Here is a 12,738-nt window from a genome sequence, read left to right on the forward strand (position 1 = left end):
TTTAATTTAGTCATGGAGGTGGGAAGGTTGTAGAGAATGAAAGAACAGCTTTTAATCTTTTTTGTATCCTTTCTTAGAATAGTGTTTCTAAATGAATTTTTAAAATTGGAGAAAATGCTAAATTTTGGTCGAGTTACCAAAATTAAAGATGTAATTTTCCCCCCCGGAATCCACAGAAGCTCTGAAATTTATCCATGGTAGCCCTTGGGGGGAATCTGTGGATCTTGGTTTAGGATACCTCTGTTTCAGAGGGACAAACTTTATATGATATGAGCATGAACTGAAGAAGCAAAGCCTTTAGGGGTAATCAGGGTAGTAACTAGAGGTCAGGCTGGTAGAAAAATCATGTGACTGGGAAAACCATTCTACTCTTTGGGCTTTGGACACCTTGATTCTATGACATTTGGAATGAAAGGGTTTCAGCAGGTGGCCTCCAATTCTATAGCCCTTACTATCTCTGTCCCTCCCTTTACTGTATTCTTTTAGGGGCCAGTAGGGCAAACTAGTCCTGGTTGGCCTTGTACCACAGGAAAAGAGGTAAGTGGAATGCAGGTGTTGTCCTGTTATTATACTAAGGTAGTGACTGATTAAAGGGCAATGAGCCAATTGCACAGTCAACTAAGGGGCATCAATTCACTTGCTTCTGGACATGTTGCTTAGGGGCATCAGGAATCAGGAATGAACAGAAGAAAAAATTAAAATAAACATCCCAAAGCCTTCTGAAGCCCTCAGGCAAGAGGAGCCCCATGAATTTTTTTTAATGTAATAAACTCCTCAAACATGAATTTTAATTCTACATATCTATGATCTGAGAATATCACCAGGGAAAGATGTCCTTGATAATTAATGAATTCTTTTTCAACATATATAGACATTTTATTAGAAAGGAATTTTTAGTTCAAAACCTAAGTAACATTTCAAAAAATGTTATTTCTGAAAGTGTTAACTTTTTGCCTGACTATTCATTAAAAACGAACAAGTCTCTCTCCTCAAATATGGTGTCGTTTAACATAATACAACCTGCTGATCTATTTGATTTTCCTATTTTTAAATATGATTTAAAAAAAGAAATTCTCTAGTTCTTGGAGAATTAGGGTTTTGCATTATAAACCAATGCAAAAGTGAATATAGTAGAAAAAGAAATAAAAAGAACAGCTAAGTATTTTTTCAAACCTTTGTCTTCTGTTTTAGAATCCATACTGTATATTGGTGCCAAGGCAGAAGAGTGATAAGGGCTAGGCAATGAGGGTTAAATTATTTGCCCAGGGTCACACAGCTTGGAAGTGTCCAGAGGCCAGATTTAAACCCAGGACCTTCCATCTCCAGACCTGGTTCTCAATCCACTCAAGCTACCTAGCTGCCCCAAAAACTGCAAACTTATTAACAACCATATAAAAGAATCTTCCAAATCACTAAAGACAAGAGAAATGCAAATTAAGAAAACTGAGATTTTACCCCACCCCAAATAAAATGGCAGAGGTAGAAAAAGATGGGAATAGTGCATATTGGAAATGTTGTAGAAAGACATATACCACTATGAGTGAAACTTTGAATTGATTTAACTGTTCTGGAAAGCAATCTGGAATTATACCAACAAAGTTATTAAAATGTCTATCCCCTTTGACTCTGAGATTCTACTCCTAGGCATACACCAATAGGTCCCATGTTTATTTTTATATAATATTTATAGCAGCACTTTTTGTGGTAACAAAGAACTAGAAACAAAATAGACACCCACTGACAGAAAAATGGTTAAACAAACTGAGGTATGTTTATGTAATGGAATATTACTGTGCTATAAGAAATGTTGATTAAGACAAATGTGGAAAAGCATGGAAAGATTTTAAAAGAACTGATGGAAAATTAAGAAAAATAGAACCAAGAAAACAATATGCACTATGAATGGCTACAATAGTATAAAGGAGGAAAAAAACAGTAACAAAAAATATGGAAACTGCTGGAAAATTATAATGAACAAGTTTGGCCTACAGGAAGAAACAGATATGAAAAGCCATTTCCTGTCTTTCTGTAGTAGACTGCATGTCAAATCAGCCTTTTTTGATGTGTTGGCTAGTTTTGCTGAACTGATTTTTCCCCTCCTCTTTTTTATTCTTTGTTATAATGGCCTACTGTCAAGGACAGAGGAACATACTGGGAAATATATGGAATGTAAAAACAAAAAGAAAGCAATAAAGTTTTACTTAAACATTAAAAAAAATTCCCAACAATGTTATATCACTACATACTCGGTGTATTATACCAGCTGAATGGAGATGTTTAATACCACAAAGCATCTGATAAAGTAGGTAAGACATTCTTTCATGATCCAATTCCATGTGAATCACTTGGCATAAATTAGCATCCATTAATTCCATAACCAAATACCTAGAAAAGAATAAGAAATTCCCTTTTACAAATATGAACATTAGTGGAAACCCTATGGCTATCTAAAGGAAGGGTAGTCAATTGAAACCTGTAGGAAATCACAAAAGCTCATCTGGTTATTTATTACAATGGCTAGTTTAAAAAAAAACACAAAAAGTATTTTTTGAGGACTCAAGAAATATATCAAACTATCCAGTATCAAGGAAATAAAGAATGTGCCATGATTAAAAAAATAAAATATATAACTTCAAAGAACACAAATGGACCCTATAGCTTCTTGTTAAATTAAGTAACTTACTCCATGTGATATAGGTCCCTAATAATGGAAAATGCAAAGGATATGTAATTTTGGTAGCTTACAGGACTTCCTTTTAACTCAACCAGGGCAGATTATAAATTCTCTCAAATTTAGTAGTTTAATCTTAGGAATTTCCTGAGGCACACAAAGATAAAAGGACTTGCTTAAGATCAAAGAATAAATAAATGTTGGATATAGATTTGAACCAGATTATACTAATTCCAAACTTAGCACTTCATCTATAACAATAGGCTATTTTCAAAGGCCTACAAATGCCAAAAAATGTTAACATAATATACATTAATAAGACAAATTAAGATTCTACTTCATGATTTTTGGACTAAAGTATTTTGTTTTGCTAAACTAATCAATTACTTTCTTTTCTTTTCTTTTCTTTTTTTTTTAAACTCTTACCTTCTGTCTTGGAATCAATACTGGGTATTGGTTCCAAGGCAGAAGAGTGGTAAGGGATAGGCAATGGGGATCAAGTGACTTGCCCAGGGTCACACAACTGGGAAGTGTCTAAGACCAGATCTGAACCCAGGACCTCTCATCTCTGGGCCTGGCTCTCAATCCACTGAGCCACCCAGCTACCCCCTAATCAAATTCAAATAGTGATTGTAAATAAGCATGCAACTACTATACTAGCTGAACAGAGGTAGTCATTTAATACTTGGTTATTAACAGTATTTGGTTATAAATATAACAAAGCCTCCTGGTACTATAATTAAAATGTATTTCCTCCCATGGAACTTGATTATTTCTGTTTTGAAAAAGTCTTTTCAAGCATTTCCCCATAATGTACAGAGATATATTTATGACTGTTTAGTCTTAATGATCAAAGAAAGGTAGTTGAATGAATAGTCTATAACTGCAAATGTTTAATTTCAACACAGCAGTTCTCAAAAGAAGGCCTTGATACTCCTAAGAGTAGATTTTTTATTAGATACTTTTTTAAGTGACAGGTGGGTAAATAGCTACTTCTCTCAGTTTTTATTGTATGTTATTTATTTCCCTAATTATTTAAACATTAAAATCTATTAGCTCAAGAAATGGGTAGAAATAAGAATACTTACACATCTTGAAATTCTTCTAGAGATTTTTGTGGAGTGAACACATTCAGTAAGCTAATTATCTGGGAAGAGAATTAAAATTCACTACATTTTAGAATACCAGAAGATATTTTTTTAAACCTTAGTTACTAAAACTAAACATTGATAGAAAATCCACTTAAAACAGGAAACTTTCATAATAAATTATTTTAGTACATTCTTTTGACTATATGACAAATATAATAAGACAATTCAATTAAAGTAACTTTAAAGCAGGGCAAAACTTAAATATTAGGGGAGTCAAATTATTTTTTTTTAACATTTAACAGATTATAAAGATAGAGAAAGTGACTGCCTGAGCAGAAGCATACTGGCCAGCTATTACCACCCTACTCTAGCGCACCTCTGAAGTTCATACCATGCAGAATAATTATCATGAAATCTAATGAGAAATTATAGTTAAGTATCTTCTTCATGCCAGAACTGCACAGAAATCCAGCTAGAAGTCCACAAGAAATAGGAAAGAGGCCATCATCAAAATCAGTGCAAGCCCAAGCAAATAAACCTTTTAGAACAAAAAGACATAGGCCAGAGATTTGCATAATAGTCTATGCAAGGTTTGTGTCAGGAGGAAACAATAATAGTCCTTCCCTCCCTTCCCATCAAGAAAGACCTAGGGAAGTAAAAAAGCGCTAAGATGGTCAGAACATTCCAAGGTGAAGCCCCTGGGAACTCTAGAAAGCAGCAGCACTCATACTAGGACAGCCCAATGGGATAAACCAGGTACTAAGGGTTCCAAGATCCTTCACACTCTGCCCTGAGATGGTATAGAGGGCCTTCAAGATCCAGTGTTATAAATCACAAAGATATAGCAGGGCTTAACTCTGAGGGATGGAGGTGAATACAGAAACCAAAGTGACCCAGAGCAAGCCCAAATAGGGCCAACCACCCTACCCAGAAGCACAGCATGGGGGAGTATGATCTTGATAAAGGTCACTGATTCATGGATTAAAGCTGGAGAGATGAATTAAATCAAAGAAAACACTGGTTAGTATGAAAAGTCACTGTAAATCAAGAGATTCCCTTAAAGAAGGGGGTAACTTCATAAGGACTGTAAGCAGTGACTCAAAGGAAAAAAATAGATTTTCCACAAGGATCACATGAGTATCTGAAATAAAAGTAGCAAAAGTTAAAAAGTGAAATAACTACAGAGGAAAGAACTAAAAGGAGAAGAAACAACTTAGAAGAGAAGGTCATAAACTTTACCCAAATAACAGAGTCTCTGAAAACTGGAATAAACTAGACATTAATGACTCTGTGAGTCAGCAAAAAACATTAGAACAAAATAAAAGAAATGAAAAAATACAAAAAAATACAAAATATCTAATATCGAAAACAGCTGACCAGTTTTGAAAAGATAATTTAAGAATTATTGGGAGGCAGCTAGGTATCTCAGTGGATTAAGAATCAGGCTTAGAGACAGGTTCTGAGTTCAAATGTGGCCTCAAACACTTTCTAGCTTTATGACCCCTGGACAAGCCACTCAACTTCCACTGCCTAGTCCTTACTACTCTTCTGCTCAAATTCCCACATCAAAGGAAAAATAATTTAAGCACCCTGAAAGAAGCAGACTGAGGCTGGTCAATGTGATTTTTATTTCACATAAATAGAAGACAAAGAAGAGAGAGGAAAGAATAACTTCTGTGGTAATTAAATCAAGATTTCTAGATTCTTGCATATAGAACAAGTTAATTTTCCTAATCAACTTCTGATAAATTTAATTTCCCCATTAAAAATAGAGTTCTAAACTCTGCAAATAAGCACATATCTATAATAGTTCAGCCTGATAGTCATTTAATGGCCAGCTAGTATTACCCTTAATTTGCCTTCAGGAATAAACCTAATTAATAAACATCCATAGATTCCCAAAGAATAGTGCATATCATCTATGTTAATACATCAAGGAAAAAATTGCTAACTTACATTTTTATGATTGACACATTTTAACAGAACGAGTTCACGATAAGCTCTCTTTGCATGAGTTTGATTCTGAAATGGTCGACTTAATTTCTTGACAGCAACATTTATCCCAACAACTGTATCAAAAGCAGCACTGTAATTGTGAAACATAACAAACAGTTCACTGTTAGCTTTGGGTAAAAGTAATATTTGCACAATATGTATTTAACATATTTTTTTCATATATAAAACACCTAAGGGCAATCATCTGAATCACTGAAATGTCTTTGGAAATGGAGAACTTCAGGTTCTGACCATCTGTTTCAATTCTACTATATGTAAGCCCATACTAGGCACCAATTATATATTAACTTGGAATGTCAAACACAAGTAACAGTTTAAATGAGATGTAGAGTTATATTAAATTGCTTTCATTTAAAATAAATGATATTTGATATGTATATAAAATAAATGATAATGACTTATAAACATCATTAATATGTAAGTCTGACCTTTTGTAATTACAATTCTTTATATTCAGATTGCCCTTTATGGTTTCAAAGTGTCTCTGCATATGTCAATGAGCTTGATCTCACGACCATAGTAATATAGGAAGAATTCTTCTCATTTCAGAGATGTCCTTGCTCTGCCACTTACTAGTTTTGTGACTTTAGGTGAGTGACTTAATCTCCCTACACAGGAGGATCCTGATTCATAAAATGAGTAGACTGGACTAGATGATCTCTGACTCTCAAATCTAACACTGAATCTGCTGTCACCTGGGCCAGAGTCCCATAGTCAAGTGGCAGAGTGAGAGTAAAACCCAGGTAGAGAGTTCTCTAAGTCTAGGATTGTGCCTTCTTTCTCTCAAGTATAAAAACACTTAAGTTTGTAGGTAAAACAATTCCATGCCAATATATAGTGTAAAGTTTAGCTATTTTTTACAAATGGAATTCTTATTTTAGGGCACTGAAATTATATTCAACAGTTACATATAAATAATTTGTCAATAAAGTATATATTATTATACAAAATGTATTAATTTTTAAAAATTTCAATTAGGGAAAAATAACTACTATCATAAACTAATATTTCTGTATATCCTAGGAAACAGAAAAGAGGAGTCAGAGAAGTATAATCTAGTTCATCTGAGATGAAAGGTGTAATAAGAAAAAACAGCGACGAAAGATATGAAACAAAAAACAAAAATGAGAAATATCATTTCCTGAGATAAAGTTAGAAGTCCAGGGAGACACAGACACACAGACTTGCACACACGCACGTTCATTGCCTCTCTCATGGTTGTTTTTTAAAAATTATTTTTTGGTGTGGATCTGTGGACCATGTAGAGAACTCCTGGTGAGGACAACTCCTCCTGCCAACATATATCAATTGTACTATAAATTCTAGCCTTAGGGAGTTACACCTAGGGGCACAGAGACTTAAATACTTGCCCAGAGAAACAGAGGCAGTATGTGTCCAAGACAGAACTTTACAGATCTAGAGCTGGAGTGGACCTTAGAGGACATCTTGTCCAGATCTCTCATTTTACAGATGAGAAAGATGAGGCTCAAAAAGGGTTAATGATTTGTCCAGGATCACATAGGGAATATCAGATGTAGGATTTGTCAATCTGTATTTGTTTAGGGAATTTCTTCTTCCAGAGGTCCCTACAACAATGAAATCATAGGTCTAGACTCTTTTGGGAAAAAAATCTAACCTTTTTCTACTCACAAAGAGAACTGGTCCAGATCTAGGCAGTGCCCTTTTAATGACTTTTTTTTTCCAACAGTGAAAGACAACTATGTAGACAGACATCAATTGCTGTCCAAAACCAGATTTTGGAAAAGAATATGGCTTATGCTTAGACCAATTTGGGTGCAGGCAGAGTTCCTTTGTATATGTAAATACAAGCATATATATTTGAAAATAGTTCCAAAAAAGCTATGATTTTATTAATTGTGGTACTCCCTACATTAAGTAGATCTCAACCCCTCTGTACTTTAGTAGATAGTTTCATGAGCTGTTGTAACAAAATAATAATGATAATTTCATGATCTTGTGGGCTACTTTCTTATGATAAGGCTCTCAGAATTTGGTTGTTTTGGTTCTTGGACAATTCTCAGTTGTCACTGGGGCTATACTTTTTGGTCAGACCTATCAGAGTTTAACGCTTCAGAGGCATAACCTTTGAAAAGAGACTTTCCTCAATGCCACAGAGTTAGAGAGGAGACATCTGCAATACAGCCATACAAATACACATATACACTTCTCAGGCCTAATCAATCAAGAAAGGCTTTGCATATGAAGCCACAGGATCATATGCGGTCCATAGGGCATTCTAGTTAATAGAATGAGAAGGTAGGTCACTAAGTATTCATTTTCTTTTTAAACCAAATATTTATGAAACCATCTAAGGCATCAAGGGGTTGTGATCTTATCTGCACCAGTAGAGGAAGTATACATACCTATGAAATTGCAAAATTTTTGAAGTGAAATAGTATATATCTCACATATATACAAATAAGCCCATATTCCATGAGCTGGAAAACATGAAATAAATTTCAAGATCTTTTTTCCTTTTGATATTTTTTCTGTCCCCACCAAAGTCCAAGAACCAAATCTATCATAGATTCTATTCACAATGGTATAGTTTTGAATTATCTATTCTAATTACCTAAGACTCCTGTTTCTTCCTAAGCAACTTTTTCTATTTGCTTGTAAAGTAGTAATAAACCAAAGAACAATTTGTTCAATTTGATAAGCTATTTGGGTAAATGCTTTCTTTAGAGTAGAAGTTCATAGAATCCTAGCACCAAAAGGAGTTGTAGAGGTCATTTAGTCCACACTTCTCATCTTATATACAAGGAAGCTGAGATCTGGCACATTAGGTATTTTACTCAGGACAGTATTATGACAGTGGCAGAGCTAGAGCTATGACCCCAAACCTCTTGATTTCCAATGTAGCGGTCTCTCTCTAACATCAAGAGGTCCCATGGAAAGTTAAATGTAAAAGCAACAATGCCCCTTCTGTACAAGACTATGTTTTATAGCAGCATCAATAGTTAGAAATACATAAAATATGTGATCAGTAACTTCCACAGAGAATCATAGTCTATTGTGACTGGAAGGAGCCATATATAGTTCAACCCCTTTCATTTCACATCTGAGAAAAATGTGGCTCATCAAGGAAAAGATATTTATCAATGCTCACACAATGTCTCCTGCCATGGTCCCGCCCCACCCCCCAAAGAATATTTAAGATAAGGCAAGAATAGCAAGAGGATTAGCATAAGATTCTTCTACTTGTATAATATTGGAGAAAGCAAAAAAAGAATAACATGTTAGTATTTTGTACTAAAGGCTTAATTATCACTTCCAATTTTGCCAGACCTAAAATTAACTTTTAAAGGTGAATAAACATTTCACAGAACTGATTTAGAAATCATCATTATTTTGACTCAACAGCTTGTATTTTAGGAGAAGGGTAAGAAATTGATTATTTTTACATTTGAAAAGGAAATAAACATTTTTCCATTAGTGCTAGAAAACTTTGTAGAAATTCCATAAATATTTATATATATATATCACAATTATACCAAGAAGACAAAGTTGAATAAAATACCACTCCTTTCCCCCAAAAACCAATAGCAAAAAAAAAAGTATTTAATATATGACAAAAAGTGGTGTTAACATCTTTTTCAATTTGCCTTTCAATTTTTAAGGCAACCTAGTGTTAGGCCTTAAAAGGTTTGGGTTCTGATGCTGGCTCCCTCACTTACCATTCATTTGAAACTATAGACTATTAGAACTTAAACTAATAATCTTTTTTGAATCTCCTCAATTTTATAGAGGTCCCCGAGGCTCAGAGAAAGGAAGTTAACAACTAAGATAACATTCCTAGCTAGTGGTAATTTCTCAGACATATATACTTATATAAAATATTGTGAAATTAGGCAGTTTCTGAAAGGACACCATGGTGTGTAAATTTGGAAAGGCTTTCACAAAGTTGTTGAGTCTTAAGCCTTAAAGGATTGGTAGGATTAGGATAGATTAAGTGGGGAAGCACCTTCCTTTTTTAACAGAGGAAACAGGAAAAAACAAGTATGGAAATAGAAATAAATATGGTAAATGGAACTGGGGGGGGATGAAAGAAAAGTGAAAAGGCTAGAACAAAGATTTTGTGTTAGGGTATCTTCAGTGCCCCATAAGAACAACCAAAAAAGGGAGACTCAGTAGGTTTGGAGGACATGCTCCAGAAACATTGCTCTAGTTCCAATGCATCCTTCCTTCCATTAGAGGTTTTTTTCTGATCTTAATACCCTATTAAAAATCATTAGTATGGGGGCAGCTAGGTGGCTGAGTGGATTGAGAGCCAGGCCTAGAGATAGGAGGTCCTGGATTCAATCTGATGTCAGATACTTCCTAGCTGTGTGACCCTGGACAAGTCACTTAACACTGCCTAGCTCTTATTGTTCTTCTGCCTTGGCTGCCAATACACAGTATTGATTCTAAGACAGAAGGTAAGGGTTAAAAAAAAAATCAGTTTGTATGTTTCTAAATCAAAATAATTGTTGTGAAATGAAAAAAATTTCAATTCTATTTTGGCATCAGAAGCCTCTATTAAAGATTCATAGACTCAGTTTGTGGCATCTTGCTCAGCAGTTTCAATGTTTTACATGATTGTAAATATGTGAATAATAATTATTCATATTTCTACAGTACTTTAAGATTTAAAAAGCACTTCTTAAAAGTCAGTGAGATAAGTCATTCCCAAGCATTATCAACTTTATTTCACAGAAGAGAAATAAGGCTCAAGAAGGTTTCAAAGTCAGGAAGTTATTAGAACATAGAATTATACACAGGCCCTGAATCCAGAATCGAGGGCACTTCCTACCACAGTATACCCATTCTCTAAAAAATTCAAAACTGTCTTTTCTACTACCACTACCAGAAAAGTTTTTATTAGGAAGAGAGAGGTAAAGTATTTTTGGTTTCTGATTTGGTTTATTCTGTTTGAGTAAAAATTCATAAAGAAGAATTTCATCAAAATTTCCCCTTTATTTAAATTAAAATGATTGGTACAAATCAGGAATCAAAAAAAGGTAATCATCAAGTAAAACTAGCATTCTGTAATTTAGCATGGTGATGATGAACCACTGTTGTAAACAAGATAGTTCTTTTTCACTGTTTTTCCTTTATAAAAACATAGTTTTCATCTTGACAATTAAATATTGACTTTTGCCTGTAGCTAGCCTATATACGATACTTAAAAATCCTTTAAGTGGCAAGCTGTAAATTAAGGCATTATTTAAATGCCTTCAAGATTACTCTCAGGAAAATACACCTGTGAGTCAACTTACTTAGCTCTCAAAGTTGAGAAGTAGTGTAAATCGAAAGTTTGTTGCATCTCACAGAAAGCTACATTAAGAACAAGAAAACATTCTTAATTTGTATGCATTCCTTGGAATCTCTCTCATGACACACTGGATTTGAGTTCAAATACAGAATGGTACCATTGGAAAGTTAAGACCATCATTTAGAAAGGATTTATGAATTACTTCCAAAGATCTACCTTTTTTTTTTCTTCTTGTAAATTTTTTAAATAAACTATGGACTGCAATTTATATTTAGTTGCTTGGACCTCTTCCACATTTTTTTTCTCTGATCACTCACAAAATACTAAAGATCAAAGAAAGCTGAATAAGCTTATCATTAAGTTAGTCAAAAGAATCAAACTCAACACCCTCAGTTAAAATTTCCAAAGGGTTCTTCATCACACAGCTTAGGGTACAAGCTCACATGGGAACTTTCTCTAACTACTAATTTGCTTTCTTCTTCACCTCAGGTTTATGTCACCACTGTTTGCATTTAATTTTTTTTGGTTTAAAAACAGGGCAGACCATTCTTGCCTTTGTTAAGGGGAAAAAAGGAGATTCTTGCCCAGTAAAATATGGGGCCAAAAGTGTTTTGGAATTGCTGGTAGTTGTAGACTAGAAAAAAATGTGAAAAACTTTACCTTTAGCTGGCCCAATGATGTAGTGGCAGCTCATTGTCTTACCATGCAAGAGACTAAGGTTCAGGATCAGACAGAAGTGGCTGTACATGGTTGAGGTAACACCAAAGAAGAGACGGCCAGCCCAACCCTCACACAGCATCCCTTCCTGGTTACTCCATGGAGTGATAATGATACTGACTTGCCTCATCCTGCCAGTTACTGGCAGGCACTGCATTCATGGCTCCTAGAAATGGATAGGAGTGATTGGGAATAAAAGGGGGTAGGGGGGAAAAAAAAGGTGGCCATGATGAAGAAATGAGCAAACCCCAGAAACTCTCACCAACTCACTGTCAAAACATATACTTTAATATTATAATGATTAGGGGAAAATAACAAAACAAAAAAGGAAATAAGAAATGAAAAATGACTACCTATTATAATTTATGTAGAGGTCTAAGAATTGAGGTTTGTATCCTGCAAATAATTTCACTATGTTTAATTACAGCAAGAAGTAGATTCAACTTAGCTCATAATCCTGTGGTAAAAAAATACAGTATTATAATATAAGCATTTTACATTCTGGCAAATCAACTTTACCTTTATTATACCCTAAGCCATTTCACAATAACAAACTGTACTACTTACCAAACAATTCCCTGAGCTCCAGATCCTATTGGTTTTAATTGCTGGTAACGTTTGAGTACTGTGAAAGTTGAATCTGCAACTTGCACACTATAAAAATGACTATCACATTTATTGTCACTCATGATGCAATGCCACGTAGTTTCCCGAAGACCTGGTACTGTTTGACTTCCTTTAAGAAAAGCAAAATACACATGGATTCTTACTTAAAATTAAATATGAATGCTTACATAAGACATTTATTCTTTTAAAAAATGATTTGTTTGTTACATCAACATTCCTAGCTATCTCCCTCCCTCCTAGCCATCTCCTTCCCTCTTTCTCCTCCCTATCCTAGAAAAGCACATCACTGGCTAAAATGATAATAAGGGCAAAAAGACATTTATTTTTTTGTCAATTTTTGT

At 34.4% G+C, this 12,738-nt stretch overlaps 1 protein-coding gene across 5 annotated transcripts in view; it reads right to left on the reverse strand.

The window, feature by feature from the left end:
• The window catches only part of MAPK9 (mitogen-activated protein kinase 9), a 28,568-nt gene extending 16,109 nt beyond the window's left edge, over window positions 1–12,459 (reverse strand). For all 5 annotated transcript variants that reach the window (XM_044664410.1, XM_044664405.1, XM_044664406.1 and 2 more), the window contains exons 1-4: window positions 12,338–12,459; window positions 5,719–5,848; window positions 3,760–3,818; window positions 2,247–2,385 (exon numbers count right to left, since the gene is read on the reverse strand). In XM_044664410.1, coding sequence (XP_044520345.1) covers window positions 2,247–2,385; window positions 3,760–3,818; window positions 5,719–5,848; window positions 12,338–12,459 — 450 coding nt within the window. The remainder of the gene's footprint in view (window positions 1–2,246; window positions 2,386–3,759; window positions 3,819–5,718; window positions 5,849–12,337) is intronic.
• Between the last annotated feature and the right edge of the window lie 279 nt (window positions 12,460–12,738).

Source organism: Gracilinanus agilis, chromosome 2, assembly GCF_016433145.1.
Source record: "Gracilinanus agilis isolate LMUSP501 chromosome 2, AgileGrace, whole genome shotgun sequence".
NCBI classification, from domain to species: Eukaryota; Metazoa; Chordata; class Mammalia; order Didelphimorphia; family Didelphidae; genus Gracilinanus; species Gracilinanus agilis.